The following is a 25,874-nucleotide window of genomic DNA, read 5'->3' as shown; positions in this document are numbered from 1 at the left end:
ACAAAATAAAGAAACAGTACGATTCTCAAACAGGATTCAAACTGCTATGGGTAATGTCTTTTAACATCCTTCTTAGTTTATAATTTTAAAAAAATAAATATTTTATAAGTTATGAGGTTGAAAAGGCATAAAGGGTCAAATCTCAGGCATGGAGCCCCCAGAACCCAAAAGGGTGACAGTGTGGATGCAGCCCTGCACAACAGGACCCCTGCTTACTCACTTTTGAAGGTAGCATGTTTCTCTCCCACAGGGTCACACTGTTCACAATGGGCATGTAGCAAAAGAATGTCTGAAAGAGTCGAAACAAGGCATTCAGTATTGCTTTAGTAATAATCCTCCACTTCTGTTCCAAGGATGACTTTGAGGCAGATCGGAGGAGAATGATCCCAACAATAGCTGTTCATTCACTGAGTGCCTGAAGAGAACCATGGTGAGCCCAAAACACAGTCACCACCTTCAAGAGTTCAGAGCAAGCCACAGGTAGGAACTAAAGAATCACATAAATACATGTAAAATTTAAATGGTGACACATGTCATCATGTGTCATGTTGATACATGAAGGCAAAAGACAAAGAATTTTGAGAGTATTGAAATACGATAGGATGAAATAGAATTAACATGTACAGGGCTGGGGTTGTGGCTCAGTGGTAAAGCATGTGCCTAGCATGTGTGAGGCACTGGGTTCAATTCTCAGCACCACATAAAAAGAAATAAATGAAATAAAGATATTGTGCCCAACTACAATTAAAAAGAATTAAAAAATAATAATAATTAAATGTGTATACTCTTTGCCACATGACTTTGATGTACCTTTCATAGCCTGAGTCAATTGCAGCTCAGCCAAATACAGTCAAGTCAACCCACAGACCCGAGAACACAAGTGAGAAATGAATGCTGCTTGTTGCATGCTGGTTTGGAGCTGTTTGTTATGCACAATGAAACAATATACAATACATGAGAGATGATGCCCATCCAGGTCAGGAGAGGCATCCCTGAGGACCTGCCATTTTACTTAAAATATCACATCTTAATAAGCTAACATCTGAACTTGTTTTCAGACTTCTGGTTTTCAGTTTGATACTTTTTACTTAGCTAGTCACAAGGCTCAAGGTCCTTGACATTTTGTTGCCTGACATTTGCTAAAATTGTGCTTCGGCCTTTGATTATCCTAGGAAGACCAATGCCACGAAGAGGAGGCCAGGACACAGGCAGGGGCGGTACAAACAATAGCAAGGCCATCACCACCTCTCCTCACAGTGCCCAGCATCTAAAGCAGTGATAGCAGCCAAGCATCCCACAAGGAGAGATGTGAGTTCCACGCCATTAGAAGTCATGAAGGAGAGACAGAGAGACATTCATGGAGCCAAGGAGAATAACTGATATTAGACATGGGGGACACAAAGGAGACTCCCAAATGGGGACAAGAAGAAAATGGCTTCTCTGACACCCAAGACCAATACCGGAGGATGGTGGCAAGAAAAGGAGGAGGAGGAGGCAGGTGGCAGAAGAAAGGTAAAATTACTAGCACCTGGAGGAAATCACTGGGGAGGGTAAAAGGACTTCAGAGCGCTGAGATGCAGGAGTAGGGAAGACACACAATACATGCAGGCACAGGCCGGGGAGTGTGAGCCACACTGATGTCCCCTGTGAAGTCAAACAGTGTGCCCCTTAAAACAGAGCATCCCTGATCTCAACTCTGCCAGGCACAATCAATGGGCTTCAAGAACGTAGGGGGACTCTGCTGAGATCCCAAAAAGAGTCACAGAGTGTAAGAACAACGGGAGGGAATCTGAAATCCCATCTGCATGTGACAGATCATGATACCGTCCAAGGTCACACAACCACACAGTGACAAGACAGTGCTATGCTCAGAGTCCGGACTCTGTTCCAGCCCGTGACCCTCTGCTGAGATTCCAGCATATGCACGCAGCCTTCAAAATCTGGCTGCCGGGTCTGATTGGGAGAGTGACCCCCTGTGCGCGGGAAGGAGAGGAATTTCATTTAGAAAGCCAGAATCACCCGGGGGGAGACAGGGACATCCCATCACCTGAATCTCGGTTCTCACCCTCAGTGGGCTCCTGGCCTCTCTCCAACTGTGCACTTTCAAAGATCCAGTGTCTTCTAACAAAGTCACCTGTGCCTGGGGTGGGCAGCGCAAAGCACTGAATCCCACCCCTTCTAAGCTGCTCTGAATGTTTAGTTCTGTGGCCATGTCTCAGTGCTGTGCTCAGAGCGAGCAACGTCAGACGGCACATCCATTTGGCTTCATTCAGAGAAACTGGAAAAACAGTGCCTCTTAAGAGTATTCGGTCCACTACCTGAACACTGTACACAGAAAGATTTCTGCTTTGTAAGCAATTAAGGCTTCATGGTACCCAATAGCCAAGGAAATCCTGTGCATTCTTATTGTTTTGTTTTTGAAATTTTGTACAGCTTTATTGAGCTCTAATTAATTGATATACAAACACCTGCATATAGCTGATGTATACAATTTGATGAGTTTGTAGGAATCCTCAGGAGAAAAAAATAATAATAATAATCAGAGACTGGGGTTATCTGATTCCCTGGAAAAGCTTCACCTTGAACTTTAAAATGCAGGTAAATTCTCTTTTTAAACAAAAAAGCTATTGTCATCAACAAGGGGGAAAAAAAGGCTTGAAAGAATAAAGTAGCTGGGATATTCATTGTCAGTCATTAACCTGATTTTCTAATGAATATGGCATTAGGCATTCATTAACAATCATTTGTGTTTATGTTGAGCAGTGGATGTATAATGAAGGTTGGTAAATGAAAGCAAAATTAAACCAGGGAATTTTGGACACTTATAAAGCAATTAGCTTGTTTGGCAGTAATTACACATTGAAAGCTAAATCAAGTGCATTTAGAAAGCCACAAGAGTCGCCCCATAAACCTGAGGTGCTTTGCTCTAAAATAATAATAATAATAATAATAAAAGCCTCTCTTTCCTTCCAATGAAAAAGAAAGGCAAAAATGCGGTATAAACGACAAGCAAGACTCAGGTCCAATGAAAAGAAATAGAGTTACAGTCCATATGTTAGAGAAGAGGCGAGTTACCCAAAATTAGGACTGCCCAGCCAATTAAAAAGAAAGAAAGAAAAAGAAAGAAAGGAAGGAAGGAAGGAAGGAAGGAAGGAAGGAAGGAAGGAAGGAAGGAAGGAANGAAAGAAAGAAAGAAAGAAAGAAAGAAAGAAAGAAAGAAAGAAAGAAAGAAAGAAAGAAAGAAAGAAAGAAAGAAAGAAAGAAAGAAAGAAAGAAAGAAAGAAAGAAAAGCGAAGAAAAGCAAAGCTCTTTAAAAGATGATGTGAAACCAGGTAGTATACACTGAAGGGTTCAAGTTTTGCTCCGTCTGTGTTCACAGGCACACACACCAAGTTTACATACTCCAACCACCTACCAGTTGCATGAACAAGAAAAACCTAATGTACAGTCAGGTACCTGGCAGCCACGCATCTCGGTGGCAGGCTTTTGTAACTAACAATTTGGTCTCTAAACCACAATCTTTCATTTCACTTTCAGGGACTCTGTTTTCTAAAAGGAGGAGAACAAGTTAAATAGTTTGAAAAGGACTTGGAGAGAAAGCACAACTGAACACGTGATAAAGCAAAAGAAGTAAAATGCAAAACTCCTGGCGATCACAAAATTTGTCAACAGACATGTGGCTACTCCAAAAATATATGCAAAATCCAATGAAGCTTTCGGGTGAAGAGTTAATATTTTTCAGAATTTTTAATCTTACAGTATTAAGCTGAGAAATATTAGAAAGGTGCTGTTTAAATGTATGTGTGTGGGGGGATTCCTTCCGAGGGCTACAAAAACATGATTATGCTGTAGGAGAAAATCTTCAGATGAGCCCCCAGGTCTGAGCAAAGGGACAGAGGTTTTCAAACTGGAGTCAAAGTCTCCATCACCCTCCTCAAAAAGGTCTGAAGATTCATGAGCCCTTCTCATCAGACAAATACCTTTGCAAATAAGGGGTTGCAAGCTCTAGAGGGTTAGTAACCAAAAGAAAAGTTCCCAAGGGGATCCACAAAGGGCAGCTGGCTTTGTGGAAACATTTGCAAAGTGCTTGGGTGTAGACTATGCTAAAAGCAAATACTTGCTTTGCCTCTGAGATTGGAAGGGAGAACGGAAACCAGGAGATAGCTTTGAAATGCTCTCTTCAGTCATGAACTGCTATCACATTTTAAAAAGCATATTTGCCGTGATGAGGTGGTGCATTTCTTTCAAAAGATGTGGTCCCTCCTTAAAAAAAACAAATTATTTTATTTCTAAGCAGAGGTTCAAGATGTTAAACTGAGGCCCAACACGGTGGCGCACGCCTGTAATCCCAGGGGTTTGGGAAGCTGAGGCAGGAGGATTGCAAGTTCAAAGCCAGCCTCAGCAACAGCAAGACGCTAAGCAACTAAGTGAGACTTTGTCTCTAAATAAGATGATAATACAAAATAGGGCTGGGGGTGTGGCTCAGTGGTCAAGTGCCCCTGAGTTCAATCCCCTGTACCCCCAAATTTAAAAAAAAGATATTAAGCTGAAGACCTCATTTCTCACTTATTTGAACCCTTTCTGAAATATTAAGATCATCTACTTAGTTCTAATCTAAGGGGTATTTCACTTGCAGTTTTCTTGGTCAGGTAATTCCTTCCTGATTCTGATCAAGGGCTCATCAATGGGCCAGTGCACTATTTGGTTCTCTTTGTAACAGTCCCGATACCTTTTCCTGAGTCTTCATAGACAAACAGGAATTCCAGGGAGTCCACTATTCTCAAAGGCAACTGCTACTAATCCAGTGCTTTATTGTGCCTTCCAGTCACCTGGGGACCAGTTCAAACACAGGTTCTAACTCAGGAGGCCTCTTGTGTTCCTTTTTTCAACAAGCCACACACAGTGTTGATTCCCAGACAGCAAGACACTGATCCATACCTCCTTGTAGTACATCCCTAATGCAAGGAGACCTTCAGATCAAGACCAGGGGTAAATGAAACCCTAGAAGTAGATCAAATCCTCTCCAATAAGAGACCTGGAAAGTGCCATGATCCAGAAGACCAGCAACGGAGGAATATCCACTAGGATTGGAGCACATGAGGAAGTGTCCATCGCCACTCCTAAGCATCTGGGGGCTTCCCGGCTGCTCTAGCTTTGCTGTCCACTTGTCTAATTGTTGAAATAAAGACAACTCCATTTATCAAATAATTATTGTTATGTCTTGCAATATGCCCATCATCAAAGGTACAAACATAAATGCAGCATGATCCCCAGAAGTTTCCACCAGCAAGATGCCCGCACAGCATTGAGAGAGAAAAGGAGAGAGAGTAGGCAAGGGACAGTAAAGGTGGACATGAGGGCAAGTATGAGGACAGCCACTCTAACAGACCTCTACATCCCTGCTTCTCAGAAAGGTCACATCCCCATCTTGCTGAAAGTGACTGCATAATCCATAACCAGGCCCTCGACCATTGCAAAATCAAAAACCAATCAAGAGGAGCTTATCAGTTCCTCCTCACCTGCCTTTAAAAGGAGGAGTGAGGTAAGACTTCAGGGGCACTCTTGCCCCTCCTGGGAGTGTTCACGTGGAGTTCTGAATCTTCCTCTCACTTTCCCTGTTAATAAAATCCCAGCTGGCTTGCTTGCCTTGATGGCGCTCTCGATGTCCATTCTTGACTCCAAGGAACACGAGCCCAATCCCAGCTCCTGCAGTGAAGGGCAGGAGGGACGTGAGGTACCAGGGAAACTCCTCACCAGACCTAAGCAGAAGAAGGTTCAGACAAAGGAGAATCATCAGGAACTGCTTCTTGGAAGGGATGTCAGTTGAGCTGAATTTTGAAACAAGAGCAAAATCTATATCTAGTTGGAAAAGAGGGAGTAAAAGTGTAGTAGCAGAGGATCGGTATGCAGAAAAGTCTGGCCTGGAAGGACATTCTCTCATGGCAGTTACTGCCAGGCACAATTATAGGGTGTCCCTACAATAAATAGTGCCCCAATCCTCCACCACAGCACTTTCTTTTTATTTGTTCTTTTTAGTTATGCATGACAGTAGGATGTATTTTAATATATTACAGATATGTGGAGTATAATTATTCTAATTAGAATCCCATTCTTGTGGTTGTACATGCTGTGGTGTACACTGGTGATATATTCATCCATGAACATAGGAAAGTTATGCCCAATTCATTCTACTGTTTTCCTATTCCCATCCCCCTACTTCCCTTCAATCCCCTGTCTAATCCAATGAACTGCTACACTTCCCCCCCCACCCCTTATTGTGTGTTAGCATCTGCATATCAGAGACAACTTTGGGCCATTGGTTTTGGAGGGATTGGCTTGTTTCACTGAGTATAATATGCTCTAGCTCCAGCTATATACTGGGAAATGCCATAATGTCATTTCTTCTCTATGGCTGAGTAATACTCCATTGTGTACAGATACCACATTTTCTTTATCCATTCATCTGTTGAAGGGCACCTAGGTTGGTTCCATAGCTTAGCTGTTGAATTGAGCTGCTATAAACATTGATGTAGCTGTGTCACTGAAGTATGCTGATTTTAAGTCCCCAAAGGACTATTGAACAGCCACTATTTTTATCATTGCATAGTTTGTAGTTAAAAAATTAAGAAGCCCAGGGTTGGGGATACAGCTCAGTTGGTAGAGTGCTAGCCTCACATGCACAAGGCCCTGGGTTCAATTCCCAGCAACACACACACACACACACACACACACACACAAAATCAGAAGCTCAGGAATTTAATGACAGCCAAGGCAACACCACTATTAAGAGGTGGAGTTAAGATTCCAAAGTGAGGCTGCGCAGCTGTAAAGCCTGCATTCTTTTCACAATGTTCTAGTGTCTTCCATAAGTATTTCTGAATGCCTAAACACAAGATATGTCGCAGCAAGTGAAAACACAAGAGACTGGCATTGAGTTTCTACACAAAGATCTCGGCCTCTATTTTTACTTCCCTCAACTAGTACTTTATTTACACAGAAAAACAATTTATCCCAATTCCCTGGTGATTTAGGATTTTAATAGCCTTGGGCAGATCTCCTATTGACCAAGAGTTTGAGACTCTCTAAACAACTAAGATTTTACTTTTGGTCCCACCTTATATATTACCTTTTTTTTTTTAAAAAAAAAAGGGTCTAGATTTTAAAAAGTGAGATCAGACAGGACAGCTGAAAGTGGGCCAACAGGATGGTTGACCAACCACAGCTAGTCCTATGGAGCCCTCCAACAAAGTTAAAAAGAAAAAAATATGGCACCCTCTCTTGGCAGATACAGCTACATGACAGGACGTGGTTTGGTCAGTAAATACCCTTGTGTAGGGCAAACCCTTGCAACTTCACATGGTGGTGGCCCTGGCTGTCAGCTGGAGTACATAGTACAAGGGTGAACACAAAAACCAGATTCCAGAAAAGAGAGTGAAGTGGAAATACCGGCCATGGGGATGGTACACACTACTTTTAGGAGTTCAACCATGAATGGAGAACAAGAGATGGGACAGAATCCAGACAGGGCAGCAGGGTCAAGTGTTGACTTTTTCTCCCCCTAAATAATTAGAGAGATCTGGGAAAGCTTGGAGACAGAGGAAGGGGGTGTGGAGGTGAGGAAGTAGGCTTAACACACACAACAGTCAACTTTAAATTCAAAAGCATCAGTTCCTAATTCTAATCCTCTCTTCAAGGAAAACAAAATCATCTAGGATTAAAAGACTCTTGGAATCTAAAAGGAGGTAAACCTGATTCCCCTCTCAAAATAAGTAGTAAGACTCAAGCTTGAATAAAATAACTTATTCTTTGTGTGTATCATGATTATAAATTGATTTCTCAATTTCTCATGGTCAGCCACTGATTTCAGAAGCCCAAGGATAATAGTGGGAAAAATGAATTTACCCACATATTTATATAATTATTTTTGTTTTATTAAAGCAGAACTCATAAGTAAATTCCTTGTTCTTTTTACACCCAGTAAACTGTGCAAAACCAAAACTACATATTCTTTTTTTAACTCCTCCATTAACAGTTTTGTAGCAAAAAGCACTAAAATAACCTTTGCTAGAATCTCTTCTCTGTCTTTGGTTGCTGGAAAATCCAGGAGATATACAAGTTATAGTACATATGGCCAAATATCAGCAACTTCCTTATAAATTCAATGATCATAATTTTTAAGTGTAGCTAGACCTAGTGAACTCTTACCATGATTCACCTAAGTTTAGCAATAACTATCAGGAATACAAAGAGTTAAGGTTTGAGTTAATTGCATATTTCATCTTTTGACGTGGTTACCATTTCAGAAGACTCATTGAATTTTTAGAAACCCACCAGCCCAGTCAAAAGAAATCACAAATCCTTAACTAACATATGCTAACTTTTCTTTAAGGAACAAAAGAAGCATCTTTGTTTGTTCCTCACCAGCAAACACCGAGCCATCTAAAAAAGAGTTCTTTCAGTGGCAATGTTAGCAGGGAAATTCAATTGTATTTAATTAAGTTCTTCCCCAAAAAAACTGCACACAGATGCATCAAAGAGGTTATCAGAGGTCAGATGCCTGTCATGACTTTCTGACCCTCCCAAAATGCAAAATAAAAGATAGTGGTATCCCCGCTGGTAAGACGGGCTTCCACATTTGTGTCTCTCCCTTTCTGCTTTAATTTAATAGCAATCAGGACAATATGGCTGCTTTTTTCTGAACAATGGGACGGGCAGAAGTTAGATTTACAGCGCTGCAAGGGGGAGGCTGGAAACAAGGGAGGCTCACTATGGCTTTTAAGGTTCAATAAGAACATCACTTTGATACCCATAGAAAAAAACTTGAAAATCTATTTAACATTCATTGTGGTCCAAAAATGGACAGATGTGCACTTCTGAAATCTCGTATTCTAGAATCACTTTAAGTTGTTTACTTTCTTATAAGATCCTTTTTAAAAGGGATATACACCTGAAAGGGATTTCTTCTTCCCTATCCAAAAATAAATATATCTGGTCATGCTTTTAGCAGCTCCCTGACTTTAAAATATTAAATATTTATGACCCTTATTTTTCCAAATTTCATAATTTTCACAAGTCTACAAACAATCTTATAATGATTATGTGTGGACATCACTAGAAGTTCTCAACATTTTTCATGGAAACCAGACAGTAATTAATTAAGCCAAATGCTCTTCGAAGTCTTGCATGTTTAATTACAAAGGAGTCCCAGACATGGAACTTACATCCCATGTTTAAGAAATTATATAATTAAGTGACCCAGTAAAAATAACCTCAGAATCTGGGACCCAGAAGACATCTTAAAGATCATCTAATCAACATCCCAGCTGATATTTGAATCTCCATCACACTCCCAACCCACTAACATCCAGTCTTTGGTTAGATAATTTAAAAATTCTAAATTCACTCTTCCCTGTGGCCACCCATTTCCAGGGAGATGATCTCTTCATAAGCAAAATTTGAAGACCTAAACTAAAAGGAGATTAGTTTTAAGGCCCAAGAGCCCCAAATTTTAATTCTAGTTGTGCAACCAATTTAGGAATTCAAATAATTCATTTAATTACTCTATTCACACATAAAAAAGAAGGTAAAAGCATTTGGATGATCATCTCTGAGCTAAGATCCTTGTGGTTTTGTGTGCTGATTTTTTTCTGAAGGACTGGTTAGGTCAGGAGAATGAATCTTCTTGGTTAGGCCAGGAGGGTGAATCTTCTTCAACTTGAACACCAACCCAGGTCAACTGGGGGAATGGCTGCCTGGAGACCCTTACAGGTTTCACAGGAAAGAGCACCTTGACTGACATGGTTATCAAGGATGGCCACAAGCAAGTCCCACAGTGATGGGAACCTATACCCATATTTATTAACTTTGCTCTGGGTCATGACTTGAAAAGAGCTATAAGGTCATTTGGGACTGCAACTTGCTTAAGCAAGAATAGTAGGGAGAACAGAGCAGGTGGAAACAGAGATTATTTCCATAGTTGTTCTAGTCTTGGGAACCTGAGCAGCTGACGTCCTTTGTTTCAGATCAGGAAAGTAGGCTAACAGTAGAAGACTGTGTGCATTTGTGTCCACTCACCCTCCTGAAAACCACTGAAGAGGGAAGAGTAAGGGTCAACAGTTACTGAGCACATCTCTCCAACCATACGTAGGAGGGACTATGATCTCCAGTCTCATCAGAAAACATGAAAGACTAGATTCCAGGTCCAAGGACACTCAGTTACCAAACATGGGGGATTGGAACCAAGATCTGGGTGCAGTGTGCCTCCCAGTACATGCCAATAACTTTTAATATTGTTTTTAATTCCCTTTAAGAGAAAATACAGAAAAGCACTCTGCTGCACTGGCCTCTTTCCTCAGCACGTTGCACACCTGTCATTCATTTGCCAACTTGACCCATGACATCAAGCTGACAGGTAGCTAATTAATTTGCTACATACCCCCCCCCAAAAAAAAGAAAAAGAAAAACACCAATCTCTTTGAGTATTCACATTATTCTAATAGGGCTAGATTTCATCTTATTAATATCTCTCAGTATGCAAAAGCTTTAAAAGAAAACAGTGATCAAAGGAGGACTTGCTGTGAGTTTTGCTATGTAGAACTATAGCAATGTATTCTTTCCATGATCCTCTACTTTTGTTCCATATGGCATGGTATCCTTGGGTACTAGAAAATACAGTCATCACCCAAAAGAAAAATCACAGAAAGTAAATTCATTATGGACAAGTATCACTATGGTCAAAATGTCTCTCTCTAAACCTCTTGTGTTGAAATCTGTAATACCCATGTGTCAGCATCAAGATGTGGGACCTTTGGGAGTGACGAGACCATGAGAGCAGAGCCCTTATCAGTGGGATTAGTGGCCTTTTAAGAGTCCTGAGGAAACTTTTTTTGACTCCCTCCACCATGTGAGGACACAGGAGAAAGCACCATCTTTGAAGAAAAAGCAAACCCTTGATAGTCATGAATCTGCTGGTGTCCTGACCTTGAACTTCCCAGCCTCCAGAACCATGAGCAATACATTTTTGTTGTTTATAAATCACCTAGTCTAGGTAATGTTGTTATAGCAGCCTGAACATACTAAGACAATTATATAGACAGTTACATAATACACACACACAAAGCCAGAGAGAGAGAGAAAGAAATGAACTAAAAAATAAATAAATAAATAAAAGGATTATTTGAATCCCTATTTCCACACTAAATATAAATCATGAAGGAGTCCAATATTGTGTCCCCTGGGAACAGACCAACTGGCCTATGCAGCAAGCGCTTGCTACTACCGTGCTCTGAGTGTGTAGAGCATAATTAAGGAGACTATACTTAAAACACAGGTGTGCACTACATCTGGACTTGTTACCAAGGCAGCAAAACACCATCTGATACACCAGGAGAAAGCCCATGCTCTGGGCTCTTTCTGCAGACTAACACTGAACCCAGTCCAAATTTTCAACCTTTGAATCAGCAAAGTAAAATGTCATCGTTCAAAATCAAAATGGAAACTATGTTGAACACCAAGACCATTTTTATTTAGTTTCATTTGATGAAACACAAAGAGTATTTTAACTTAACTAAACCAAATAAATGGTACTGTAATACAAACATGTGCTAAGCTTTTTGTCAGATAGACTGCAATAAAAATTGAAAGAGACTAAATCCCCACAGCAAAGAAAAAAACGTGACTTTCCTTTTCACACAGTAGGAGTGTTGTGGGTCAGGTGGGGAAACACGGCTTTGGCACATACATGCTGCATTCCTCTCCTGGTGCTGGCTCTGTGACCTTCGGTAAGTAATGGCAAAAGCAACCATTTATCAAATACCTGATGCTATATATATATATATATATATATATAGCATCCTATATATGCTAGATCTTTTAATCATGGTCTGGTGATGTAGGTATTAGAGAATTAAAGTGGTAAGTAAAACTTACAATTACACGTATTGTATCTATATAATATTATACATTAAACACACACACACACACACACACACACACGATCAAGTTAAAGTTTACTGTGTTTTACAGTAAACCATTTTAACAATCTGAGGAAAAGGCAGCCTACCCCAAACGTAAGGACAAAATATACAAGAACAATGGAAAACTAGGAAGGTCAGTTAATGTGGAAGGCCACCCGTAAGTTATTTGAGCTTATTCAAGCATCTTCACTGGGCCTTGAGCCAGGAAGGTTTAGGTTTGCCATTGCAAACTATTTTGTGGCTCTCCTCCCACTCGATGGATTGCACGAGGCACGTGGTCTCTGTCTTCAGTGGGCTAAGGAGACCACTTTCGTAGCTCTGGAGTTGGGCGGACCCAGTTGGAAACTGGACAGCCCACCTCCTACTTTAATTGGCTAAGAACATTCTGTGGAAAACCTTTGAGGTTCCCCCATATAAATAAAGCAAACAGGGACTCTCGCTCTCTCTTTTCGTGTGGAAGTTTGATCCCTAAGATCGGACAGCCCTCCTGCCCTACCCACCCCCCATGCTTTCTAAAATTATTTCCTGTGTCCTGTGGTTGCTTCACCATTTTCTCTTTCTTAGTTTTATTTTGCAGCCAGTCCATTACACACAGAGGAAACCCAAATTCCAGCGCCTGCGCAGGACATGAGCAAGGAGTTAACACCAAACCATATCTACAAAGTGTAATAGAATTAGTCTAGATGTCCATCATCAGATGAATGGATAAAGAAAACGTGGTTTATATACACAGTGGTATATTATCCAGCCGTAAAGAAGAACAAACTGATGTCCTCTGAAGGACAATGAATAGAACTGGAAACCATGTACAGCAAAATAAATCAGACTTATAAAGCCAAGTACTGTATGTTTTCTCTCATGTGTGGACGCTGGGGGGAAGGAAAAAATATGACATTGTGAATGGAGAAGGAAGACCATTAATTTAGAGGAAGGGGATCATGAGGACTAGGTAAGAAGAGGTATTGGGAAATGAAATTAAATGTTTATGTGTTATGAATTCAACACAATGAAACCCACTATTCTGTGTGATTAATATGTATCAATAAAAAGTTCTTTTTTAATTTCCTGGGATTAAATGAATGGTCCATGTGTGACCTTGAACACATAAAAGTTTAAGAGTTGCATGCACCCGTTTTCTGCTGAGAGGACTTCATGGTTAGCACTAAATATGGCCCTGGGTACCATGCAATATGGTTAGAAAGATGAAGCAGGCAGACCTGGGAGATTGCCCTCAACATGGGATAGACCTCACAAAACTCAAAAGAATGGATAAAGAAAATAATGTGTAAGGGATAATAACTTGTTTAAATTTTTATGCATATCTGATAAGGACTGCATGTTCTTTCTCTTCAGAGATTCTGGTCAAGTTGATGAAATTAATGATTATATAACTACCATTCTCAGTGTCTCATCTATCGCTCAAATAAGTTAGCCCTGATATTGGGGGAAAGCCTTGAACTTGGACGCAAGAGCCATCAGGCAGACTAATCCTCAATGACTTGCACTTCTAGCACCACCCAAGAATGTTGTATCTGCCTAGAGGAGGATCAGACAAAGAAGTTATTACCTGAATGTTCTAGAAAAATCAGGAAGTTCTACATCCAGCCAGATGCCACATCTGGTAAGAGGCAATGACCTTGGGGCTAATCTCAGACCCCTTGAATGCAAAGCTCATTTCTCTTCCACTGTATTTGCCTAACAACGGTCCATAAATCAATTAATATAGCTGTGGCACATCGTAAGCATAGAGTAGATGCAGCTCTTGGCTTTACAATTTTAAGACAGCTGCTGGACAATCTTCTGTAAAATATGACAGTCTGTGACTCAGAGCTTTACAGTAACATATGCTTTCAGTGTTTAATTCGGTTTTGAACAGGATTGAATGTGCTGAAAATCAGACTTTAAGATATTCATAATGAGGGACAGAACACAATAGTCACCTTACGTGAAGAGCAATTATTTAACAAGAATTCGCGAATTGCTTGATGGTGTTTTCTTGTGCAGACAGGCACAGCTGCCACGCTGAGAAAGTGCCAAATTTTATTCTTTTTTTTTTCCTCCTGTTTCCAGGAAGAGAAAACCCCTCTGCCTTGTGCAGGTTTCTTCATTCTTCTCAGATGGGTCCACATGATTTAGCAGGGGATTACTGAGCACCTTTGTCTTTTTTTTTCAAAGTGTTTTCTTATTGGCCTTTGTGCAGGAGTGTGTGTGGACAGTGTGTGTGTATGTGACAAGGTGTCATTTTCTTTGCCTGTCTTTATTATGTTTAAACATTTCCTTTTTGTCTAACAAGGGCACATTTATATAAAACAATACAAAATTTGACATGGAAGCAATATTGATTTTTAAAAAAGAGTTGTGATCCCCAGAGTTTTTCAGATGGTTCCTAGAGCTGATGAAGCTCTTGGCATGGAAGAGAATCTTCCATAAGCCAAGTTTTGGTGCATTAGAAGAAATGGGAGGAGTGGGTGGCATGTTTCTGGGGTAGCTCAACATATTAGAAATGCACCCACTTTCTGGGTTCATTTGATGGGGGATGGATAGCCAGGGATAGTCAGAGGGCATCTCTGCAGAGAGGTGATTCAAGGTGGTTGTTTTCAACAAGATAGGCAGGAATGATGAGTTCATAGAAATAAGACACTCTTGCTGCTGAAGGAGGCATCAAGCACTCCACCCACCTACCCTGAAAAAGGAAAGAGGCTGCTCACGCCCCAGCTCAGTTTACTCTATATGCAAGCAGTTAAGGCAGTTTGCTTTGAGGATGCAAAGGTGGATGTTTGCCCTGAATGACAACTTTCCACTCTATCCACTGGGTGAAAGGGATCTTTTGTTCTATGCTTTGCATGATTTTGATTTTATTTTCTTTCAAATTAGTGACCTTGAGAACTGAATTAGAATTCTTCACCTCTGTTTTAGACTTCTATACCCTGAGCATTGTGTTTCAACACAAGCTATGTTATCTAGTTAAATATTTGTTTTCACGGTTGTTGTACAAAAGACATTACAACTAGTCTGTTGCAAGGACTGTGGATTGGTTCCTACTGTTGATGCTACTTTCACTAAGAGTAAGAGCCTGACTTCCCCATCTATTAAACATGTCTTCCCCCCAAACCTTTATATGTCACTAATAAAAGCTACCTGGATGTGCCAGTTCTGAGACAGTTCGAATATAACTTTCCCAGGTTTATGCCAGCATTCACAGTCATTGGCCTTCTTCCTTATCTGCATCCAGGTCCCAATCTTGATGATACAAGGGACTGTTATTAACCTTTAAGCACTTTGGGAAGACAGACTATCTTGCTTATTTTTTAATTATCTTAGTAACTAACTACTAAGTTACTAGGGAGATGCTAGCTAGAGGAAGGGATGGGTGCAGAGAGAGAGGGGAGAGAAAATGGTTGGACTGATGGGTGACTGGGTGGGAGGATAGTGAATGCATAGATAACTGGATGAACAAGTGAATCATTCAGTGGTTGGATGAATGAATGCATGAATGATATCTGTACATGAGTTGTGCGCAACAGAAACCACATTTTACAAAAACCAATTAACACTAGAAAAAAATTCTGAAAAATAACATCAATGAATTCACTGATTCTGGCCTAATCCAACTTTGTTCACAAAAGCGTTTTTAGAAGATACATTTGTTGGGCTGGGGTTATGGCCCAGCGGTAGAGCACTTGCTTAGCACGTGCAAGGCCCTGGGTTTGATCCTCAGCACCACATAAAAATAAATAAAATAAAGGTACTGTGTCCAACTACAATTAAAAAATAAATATTTTTTAAAAAAGAAGATACCTTTGTTCCCTTCCTATGACCAAGAGCTATTTAAAATAGTTATTCTACAGCTTACATAGAAATGTTATTTAAATTAACATCAACCCAGATCTATTTCTAAAGTACTACATATTGGAAGATTTCCTCCTTTCGATGACTTAGGAAATATTGTCTCTCAATGCAGTAAACTTTACACTGGAAAAAAATAATCCAGATTTTTGGAGCCATTAATGCCTAAGCACAGGTCTCCTCATATTCAAAACAAGGGCCATGAAAGCCAGATATCAACATTCTTCCTAGACAGGAGCGTATGACCTCTTCTTATCTAACATGCAATGTGGAGATAGTCTGATCTCCAACATGCAGCAAATCACAAGCAGCTACTTTGATACAGGAGGAAGGGACAGACTCAAACCAGTGTGCTTAGTGCAATAAGCACTAGTCGTTTATAACCAACAGCTAAGCATGGGCCAGAAACTGTACTGTGAAACTGTTTTAGGAAGGTCATTTTGGGATTTGGGGCTTTGGGTCTTTGGGTTTTCTCTCCTTTTCTTGCCATACTACCAGCTTGCTTATATCAACCATTGACAAAATGATGTTGTGTGTGCTTCCTGAGCCCAATCGAGAAACAGGATTCAAGAGATGAGTCCCAAAGAGCTGTTCTCGAGGGAAGACACCTAACCTGGTCTTGAGATGCCATGAAAGTGCCACCCAGACTTGGACCTGAATGGAGGGTGGGTGAGAATATGAGGTCAGGCAGGGGGCACAGAACTCACAATAGCTGCAGAGATGATGGTGCATTCAGGAGCCACAAGGAGTTCAGGGAGATGGCACTATACCAAGGGAAGAGAGTCTGGTGACTGATTAAAAAGTGCCGAGGAAGCATGGTTTAGACATCAAAGGACCTTAAGAACCTATAGAAGAATCTGAAGTTTTTTCTGAAGGCAATGAAGTGTCAAAAGTTTTTAAGCAAAGGAGGAAATTCTTAAGCAAAAGCACAATTTTAAAAGGTCACTTTGGCTTCAGTGTAGAAGGAATGTGGCTAAATAGATAAGAGGTAGAGGTGGGATGTAGGAGAGATTAATAAAGAGGAAAGAAATCTCAGAGAAGAGAAGCCTGTAAGCTCCTGGCTGCTCCTGTAATCCAGTCCTGATGCAGTACAGATCATGCTATTGATGGTTATAAAGACCTCAGTTGCTCCAACTCTCCAAATGACACCTGCCCACCATCCTCCAATCTGAATTTCAAATTCTGCAATTTTTCTCAGCATACACGACAGTCCTTTGGACCTGGGTCCACGCTTTTAAAGGAACTTGACTTCTCCAGCTTCACCTTTGACCTGCTCAGAGATGATCAGGTCACAATCACCCTGTGGTCATTTCTACCCCTGGCTCCCTCTGGTGGATACCTTTTGCCTCCTGGGACCCAAATCCTAATATTAATTCCCTCCAGTAGCTCCTGAGCAGGGGCTTTTTAAAATTGTAATTGTTATTAACTGCATAAAGTTGCATAATACCAATAAATAGATATATATCATATAAAATTGCATTTTCCCAAACCTAGGGAAATGTTAAAAGGGGAAAAATTTTGCTGTCCTTTATAAACACACATTTTGCATAATCCTTATCACCATAGACTTTTTTTCCATGTAACATTATATTGTAAATATTTTCCAATGTCTATGGCTTAATAATATTTAAAACTATTTAGTTCCATTGTCTTAGCTCGAGTTGCCACACCTGCTAACTGAACCCTTTATACAAACAAAACCAACCAACACATTGGGGAGCTCTTTCTTCCCCAGACTTAAAGACACTGATAAAAATATCTGTGCTAAATCACACACTAAGGATGAGGCTCCAGGGTGCCCCCTTTCACTCTGTGCACCCCTTTGATTGCTTACAGACTGCCTATGTGAGAACTCCACCTTCAGATGACAAGAACCTTCTAAAGCGGTGCTTCTCAAGCTTTGCGTTCAATTCTTCGACATGCCGCGCATCAGAGGTTGATACAACCAATGGGTTACCCATGCTTTTGAATAAAATTCCCAGAAAAACAGCACTAATTCCACTCCTTCTCTTCCATTCCAGAAAGCCTACCATAATGAGAGTTCAAGTAAGAAGAAACTGAACCTATTCCTATATATTTCAAAAAATATTTGCAAAGTCTTATACTAAATTATACAAATTACTTATAAAAATTACTTATTAAAATTAATATTATTATAAAATTACTTATTAAATAATTATAGTGCACCAAATGAGAAGATGGCATGGCTGAGAATAACATCCTGGTGACCAAGACCCAAAAGCCTCTCTTATTCTTCTTTGCAACCTTTGTCCCATAGTGCCTCCTCTGCTAAGGGGGGGAAAGGGACATGGGGTTGGGCAGTGAGGAGGAAAAGATTAGGGAGGAAAAGAAAATAAGGACAAAAAAAATTTAATTTAAGAATTCTTTTCAAAACAAAACTTACTATCTCGATGTGATATACTAACCAGAAGTGGCAAAAGAGACAAATAAAACTTGAAAAACTTGGGGGGAAAATACCCTAATATTCCAATACAGTAGCTATGTGATTCAACATTCCAAAGTAATCGTTCCAAAGCATACTGTGGGGCTCTAATTCCCTCTGACTGAAAACTGAAGACCTGAAATCTACACAAAAGTTTCTGCAAAAGACACAAATGTCTTGCTAAAATTCTCAGACAACCACCTTCCAAAGGATGACTAACAGTAAAATACTTCAAAACTCCTGGCACATCCACCTTCCAAAGAATGAAGTGAGATGACCAGAAATGATGTCATTTGTATCTAAAACATATTCATTGGTAGCAATGGGATAAATTTATTTATGAAAAAGTATCAAACTTGATTAGATTTGCCACTGAATTATTAAATCACTTCTTAAATTAAAAAAAAAAGGGGGTGCTCTCTAAGGGAAAGAATGGAACAAATTTGAGTGAAAGCTCTATTTGGGACGGATCTCTTGTTCTATTCAAAACTCTTTAAATTCACTGAAATGAATTTGAGTCCTGTAAAGGTCATGACTCAAAGAAGAAAAAAACCAAAATTGATTTAAAGGGGCTCATCAAGGAGGAGATTTGCAGTACTTTTAAGAAACAACCTTCCGAAATGGAAGAGAATTGGCCAACAATTCCATTTGACTGGGCCACACGTGAATATAATATCCCAATTCATTCTTTTTTCACAAGGTAACGACTCTGGGCCGTGAATTGAGAAAATAAAATGATGGACCCGACACACGCCTCAGAGGAAAAGTGTGGGTAGGATCTGGGGCTTTTTACTAGATGTGGTACATTTCATTAGTGGGTCTGCGTCTCCCGCTGGGCTCTTATTTCTAAGTCTTTTGTGTGGGATTTTTCCTTTTAAAATGATACCTCAATGCAAATGCCCACATTAGTGTAAGAAAACACTTAGCACATGTCTCAGAAACCTGTAGAATGGCTGTGGAAAGCCCAGAAATTTTTTTAAAGAAGAAAATAAAGGGAATAAAATGGAATATTTTAGGCTATCCTAGCAGGTGGGTATCTGGTGGTGGAAAATGTGTCTCCAAAACAAGCAAGACTGTAACTGTAGCAGGAGAAAAGACACTTGTGTTCCAATAATCCCAACCAAACTAAATTGCAGACCTGAGAACATTAAAAAAAAAAAAAGACACAACACCCTTCAAAAGAAAAATAAAACAATGCTTCCAAAATAGGCCCCATTATGTGGGTCACTGCATACTGTGTATTTCCCCTGTAGAATTTTATCGTGGTTACTGTTGCCAGGGGACACTTGATGCTCTCATTATATATGTTTGTCTTTCACATCCACATCAGAGCCAGTTTTTTTTTCTTCCCTTCGATGCCCCCAGAACTGTAACAGAAATAAAAATAAGGAATGGACCCCATTATTACACAAATACCTACAAAGCAGAGGGAGTGACCCCCATGGGTCACCATGTTGTCCCTGGAAGCATTGATGCCCTTGCCCCGGGGGCCCCCAGCCTTTTGTCACAGGGTCAAAGCCAGGACCTCAGCTGAGTATCCTCTGTGAAGAATTAACAAGTGTGACAATTTGTGGGCCCTCCCCCCTCAGCCCCTGGTCCGGCCTGCCTGAATGCTGTAAATAGAGACATCTGGATAGAGCCCTTTCACTGCAGTAATTGAAAATGAACACGGATCAAGTTCTGGCCTGTTGTATTCATAAATCTTGAGGCTTAATTACATTAAAGGGAAATCTAGGGCCCAGCACTATGGAAACTGCAGATTCTATCAGGCGCTTGAATCATGAATCTTTAAGATAAGTGGTTTTTCTCTCCCCATTCCACCCCCCCAACTCTTTAGTCGAGTTGAATGGGAAATTTTCAAATCAAGCCTTCCCGTATTAATGCACCAGAAAACTTCTCAAGTTTTTGCACTATTTGTACATGTGTTTCCACTGCGTGTTCACCGAGTGACATTTGCAACATTCCTCCAAGCGGATCAGCATTCAGAGGCTTAAAATTAGACACATTTCCATGAGTAACGACGACAGACTTGACAGATATCTAAAATATGTTCCCCCCACCCCCGGCCCCAAGTTGAGGAGAAAGAACGTGCATCTAGTTAAAATTTAATGAGTTTCCAAAAAAAAAAAAAAAAGAATTATGGCAATTTAAGATTCCAAATGAAGTCAAAGCTCTCAGAATCTCCTCTAATGATAACAAGCTGAGAATTATAATCCTGGATAGTTCTACTAACATTTATAAATAAACCCACTGCAAAATTTCATCACTGCTTAATGTAAAAAGTTCTGTCAACTCCTTGACCTGAAGATGGATTTCAAGGCAAGTGCATGACACCAGTAGTTTGTCCTGTTAATATTTTTTATTTTGATTTTATGATCTGGGTGATATTAAGGCCACTTTGGCCATGGATGAATAGACAGCATCGTGACTCTTCTTACTACGAACAAACCCACACCAATCGCCATGGAACTGAGGTCCTTCTAGGGCAGGCTCCAGTGGGGTTATTGACTGCCAGTGGGATTTGTAGACAGTGGCCCTGCACCTGATGGGCCCTCGATGCCCACTTGCTGTGGGCATACAATAAATGTCATGGAGGTGAGCTAATAAATGAATCTGCAAGTTGGATCTGTCTCTCTGGACTCAGCGGTAATAACAACAAAACTTGTTACTACCCTCTTTTTGTCTTTATTGCTTGGTGGCTATTCCCAGCGTCTAACAAGAATGTCACTGAGTATAAAAACATGTCCAGGAACCATGAGGAGACAGTGATATTAGCTGATACTTATCAAGAGTCTAAGCTCATACATTGCCAGGATGTGCACGTTATGTCTCCCAGCCACTCACAACTGGGAGATGTCACTGTTTCCATCTTCTTTATTGGAAAACCATGGCTGAGAGGATTTAGGAGACCAATACCACACAGCTAGGAGGGATACGGTTGAAAATTAAATCAAGGCCATTTTGATGCTAGAGGTTCATGTCATTTCCACCAAAGGTATTAATAGCAAACGTTTAAAGGCATCTACCATTTATAAAACACTTTCCTTTATATTGTGGGTAGCAAAACATTGGGGTAAGACCATGAGCTGTGGATTCAAATCCTGGATCCTGCATTTATTGTATGGCAACCCAGACAACTTGGTCCCTCTTGCCTCTCAGGTTCAAGGGAGAATGATAATAATAGTGATAATAACAGCCAGCTCCGAGAGTCGTTGTGACGATGAAATAGCATAATATACACACATTCACTACTTACCCTGGCCCATCAAAGGGCTCAAGAAATAAGAATGCATGATTATTCCCTCATCCATACAGCTTTTTTAAAGATTTTTTTTTCTATTATGATTTGATTTGCTAAAAACCTCTTTATAGGAACTTACTAGAACACTGTCAGGGGTGCTAAGGGATTTTTGAGGTATCACAGAAGGCTCCCATTCTCTGAAGAGGTTTGCAGTCTAATAAGGGAGATAATGGACAAATATTCAACTTTACTACTTATTATGAATTGATTAAAGTGAGTCCCTCCTCTTGCCCTAAATAAGTCCTAAAGCCCCAAGAATGTGACCGTTTGGAGTAGAGGTCCCTAAAGAGGTAATTAGGTTAGATGAAGTTATAGAGGTGACTCCTAACTCAGTGTAACTGGCATCTCTACAAGGAGAGGAGAGGAGGACACAGGACACACTGAGGGACAGCCACGTGAGGACACAGCAGGAAGCAGTCTTTGCAGGTCAAGGAGAGGACACCTCAGCAGAAATTAGCCTGCTGACACGTTGGCCTTGGACTTTTTAGAACTGTGAGAAAACACCTTTCTGTTGTTAATCCATCCAATCTGTGGTATTTTCTGATAGCAGCCCTAGCACACGTATCCACTATACAAATAGGTAAAATAATCATAACCAAACCCAGAGGACTCATAGAACCAAGCACAGTCTTTATATCTGACATTACATGGTCATTTTTGACTCAACTGTATTATCCAAGTCAAAAGCTTCCCAAAAGTAGGGTATAGATATGTTTGCTGGCTCCCAAAAGATATTCATTCAATAAAAAGCCATGAGAAAGTCTTTTATCTTTCCTGTTGATGACACAAAGTGCTTCCTTATGGAAATACTATACCTAATAAATTCAGACAGAATGACAGGATTAGGCATGTGCCATCTTGTAAACCCTAACGCAAAAATGGATCAAGCCAATGATTAAAAGTTAATTCTAACTTATTTTTGGATGGTGGGTGGGGAATTTACAATGAAAAGATCCTATTGACAGCATCTGCTCCATCTCACAACATAAATGGTGGGTGGTAGGTATCAAGTGCCTCGTGCTGTGAGACAGCTCTAAGGACATTACAACATCTTTAGGTATATCCCCTAAGAAATTATATAAGCATCTCAATGGACCTCTAGCTATAACTACCTCTTTTTTAAAATAAATGGAATAGAAGACCAAGTTAAAAGCACGTCTGTGTGGTGATCAGCAAAATCCAGGAGGTGGGAGGGATATTTCACAAAGAAATTATCCTTTTTTTTTTTTTTCCTAACAAAACAATGGTATGGGCTAGTCTGGAGAAGAGAAGGAAGTTGCAACAAACTAATGTGAATTTCAGTCATAACACATGCAGAATGTGCAACTCATTTGGATCTTGATCCAATCCTACTAAATGTAAATGTGACAAATTTTGGACAATCTCGGAAAGAAAAATTTGGACTAGCAGTAATTGTGTTGCCAGATAACCTGACAACTTAATGCCATTGCTGTTTCTTTTACTAAGCTTAACAATAGCATGGTCAATATGTAAAAATATGGAAATATAAATCTAGGCTTGGATATAAATAGCCTTAGCAATAAATGGCGCTGACAAATTTGTGCATAAAATGGCCTATTTATGAGAATTTCTATAATAGTTTTAAAACTAACTTGATTCTCCATAATTGCTCTACAGCAGGGTTTTTCATTTGTTTTTGATGCTAGGGATGGAACATAGGGCCTCATACTTGCCAGGGATGTGCTCTACCAGAGAATTATACCATCTACCCTTTTTATTTCATTTTTAAATAGGGTCTGGCTAAGTTGGCTGGCTTGAACTTGTGATCCTCCTGGTTCGGCCTCCTGAGTAGCTGGAGTTAAAAGTGTGCACCATAGCACCCAACTTTCCATGGCAGGATTTGTTTGGTTTTTAAAAGTTGGCATTGGAAATGCAATTCTCTTGGTTAAGGGGCTTACAAGGTCACTCCATCAGGAAGTAGCAGGAGCTTCATCTTCTGACTCAGTCCTGCACACCCAGGTACTTCCCTACAGAATAACTTCACCAAGCAAAGATGAGGTATAAATTTAACATTATTGTGCAAATAACCCTACCAAGTGTTTTATATGATTATCTTATTTGATCTTCACTACAAATACCTGAGATGTGTGTTGTTAGACCCACTTTGTTGATGAACCAGAGCTCAGAAAGGAAATTTGATTTGCCCAAAAGGATACAGGATTGAAACACAATCTGCCTACTCCATGTCAAATGAGGTCATCAGGCCAAATCTGCATGGATGGCAAGCCCACACACTACAGCTTCCCTCTTGAGAACCTCGGAGTATATTAGCTGAGTCCAGGGTCCACAGTAAAAAGACATGTTTAACTCCTTTTATACCCATAATTTCTCAAATTTTCACCATAGACTCTCTGTTCACACTTAGTATCTACTAACCACACGGACGTCCACGGAGTCTAGGTGAGAAATGCCCCATTGCTCCATGCTAACCAGATAAATCTTACTATATTTTTGCCATGTTTAAATTTGAAAATTAATATTAATATTAATGCACAACATAATTATTACGGAAAAGGAACAAGATAACTTATCTTTTAGCAAACTATTTAGCAAATAGTTGCTTGTGGGTACCATCAATTTTCATTGAAAAGCAATCAATTTGACTCTGTCAAAAGCCAACGGGGTTTCCTTTCAAGTGTTTGGACTTCTAACAAATATTGTTCTTTCCCAACGAACTCATAAGGGTTTAGGTGGCCTCTTCCTACACCCAAGTTCAGTGTAAAGTTTATTTTCTGGAAAAGTGGATGGAAAAGGAGGAAATTCACATTTTGCCAGATAACCTGACAACTTAATGCCACTGTGCTGGTAACACTGATATGAGTTCAAGCTTTTGGGCCAAGTTTTACAGGAATGGGTAAGATGGATTTTTGTTTCTCCAAATACAAAGCCTTCAAACTGAAACTTGATCATTAAAAAGAAAAGGTGAAGCAATAAGTTCAAAGTAGGTTATTTTAAGAAATGCTTTTTTATCTATAACCATAAACTTGTCACCTCTTCCTGCCTCTTTGTCCCTATTTTTAATTGATTTCAGAACTCAGACATCTTTATGCACCTGCCACACAGAAGCAGCAGCATCCCAGGCTGTGCACAGTGACCAGCAGAGCTTCCCGGAGGTCTGCAGCTCACCATGGAAGAGCCCTCAGAAGCAGGTGGGCTAAGGGTGAGGCAGTGAAAGCAAACCCATCTTCGGGGGTGTGGCACCCTTTTCTCTCCAGTCTGGTACCAAAGCTGTGACACCAGAAATGTATTCTCAAATGACAGAAACTTCTCTTGGGAAAGGGAGAGACCTAATTCCAGTTTAAATGAAACTTATGCATTAAAGACTTTTCTTCTCTCTTAAAAATCAAAAGTCTTTTTCATCATCTTTAAAACTTCCACTAAATTTCACGATGCACTCCTTTTCCTCCTCTTTCACAGTTAATATCTTATATCACCATTTTTAGTATAGAATTCTGTGATATGAAATCTTAGGCACACATATCATGATAAGATAATGCCAGCCACCAACCCAACCAATGTGCACATAGCTGCCATTTCTTCACAAAAGCAAGCAGAGGTGTGATTGATGACCTCATATCTACTCGGGTCTCAGAGTGTCACAAGGATGACGTTCTGTGGACAATGGCAATTTCCAGCACTGAAAAGTACAGATGTGCAAGTGAAAAGATTGCTGCTTTGGGCACCCAAGACCTTCAGTGGGCTGAAAACAAGGTGGTTTTCCTTGGAAAGCCCTGTTATTGACACCTCAATCTGTCAAATGGGTTTTAAGATCATTCCTTCCTGGTGCAATCTGAACATCAGATTGGTAGCCCTCCACTCTACCAACTCCCTGTATGTCCTGGCACAAATGTCTTCATTCCCATCCTGATATATATATATATATATAACTGTCATTTTTTTTTAACAAAACATCAAACCACAGTGCTTTGTGATTGGAACACTGTAGATTAAGTTCCTTGGGTAAACAAATATGGTAAACATCTTCTAGGTACCAGACGCATACCACATGCTTTCCATGCATTATTTTTCAAAGAGAAAATAAAAGAGCACATGAATTAAAGAAAAATAGATGTTTAAAGAGTAAAGGAATATAATATTCTAAATTGTTTTATACAGAATTTGCCTTGGAATTTATATATACATTCATATTCTCTCTCTCTCTCTCTCTCTCTCTCTCGAAAACTAAGAGAAAAAAAAAATTTACCTAAAAATAAAATAGTGAATGCTAAGGGTTGGGAAGGCTAGGAAGGGTTTCATGGAGAAAGTTGGATAAGGGGTGGTTGGATAT

The 25,874-nt window shown here is 40.0% G+C and overlaps 1 protein-coding gene across 1 annotated transcript in view; it reads right to left on the bottom strand.

Annotated features, from left to right (window-relative positions):
• Positions 1-25,874, bottom strand: part of CUNH12orf42 (chromosome unknown C12orf42 homolog) — a 151,424-nt gene that overhangs the window by 85,646 nt on the left and 39,904 nt on the right. The window contains exons 2-3 of the mRNA XM_048808081.1: positions 5,520-5,759; positions 221-289 (exon numbers count right to left, since the gene is read on the bottom strand). Of these exons, the coding sequence (XP_048664038.1) occupies positions 221-274 (54 nt within the window). The 5' untranslated portion in view covers positions 275-289; positions 5,520-5,759. The remainder of the gene's footprint in view (positions 1-220; positions 290-5,519; positions 5,760-25,874) is intronic.

The sequence above is a fragment of the Marmota marmota genome, unplaced genomic scaffold, assembly GCF_001458135.2.
Source record: "Marmota marmota marmota unplaced genomic scaffold, marMar, whole genome shotgun sequence".
Taxonomy (NCBI): domain Eukaryota; kingdom Metazoa; phylum Chordata; class Mammalia; order Rodentia; family Sciuridae; genus Marmota; species Marmota marmota.
The sequence above is the reverse complement of the archived record's forward strand: the minus strand, read 5'-3'. Positions and strand labels throughout refer to the sequence as shown.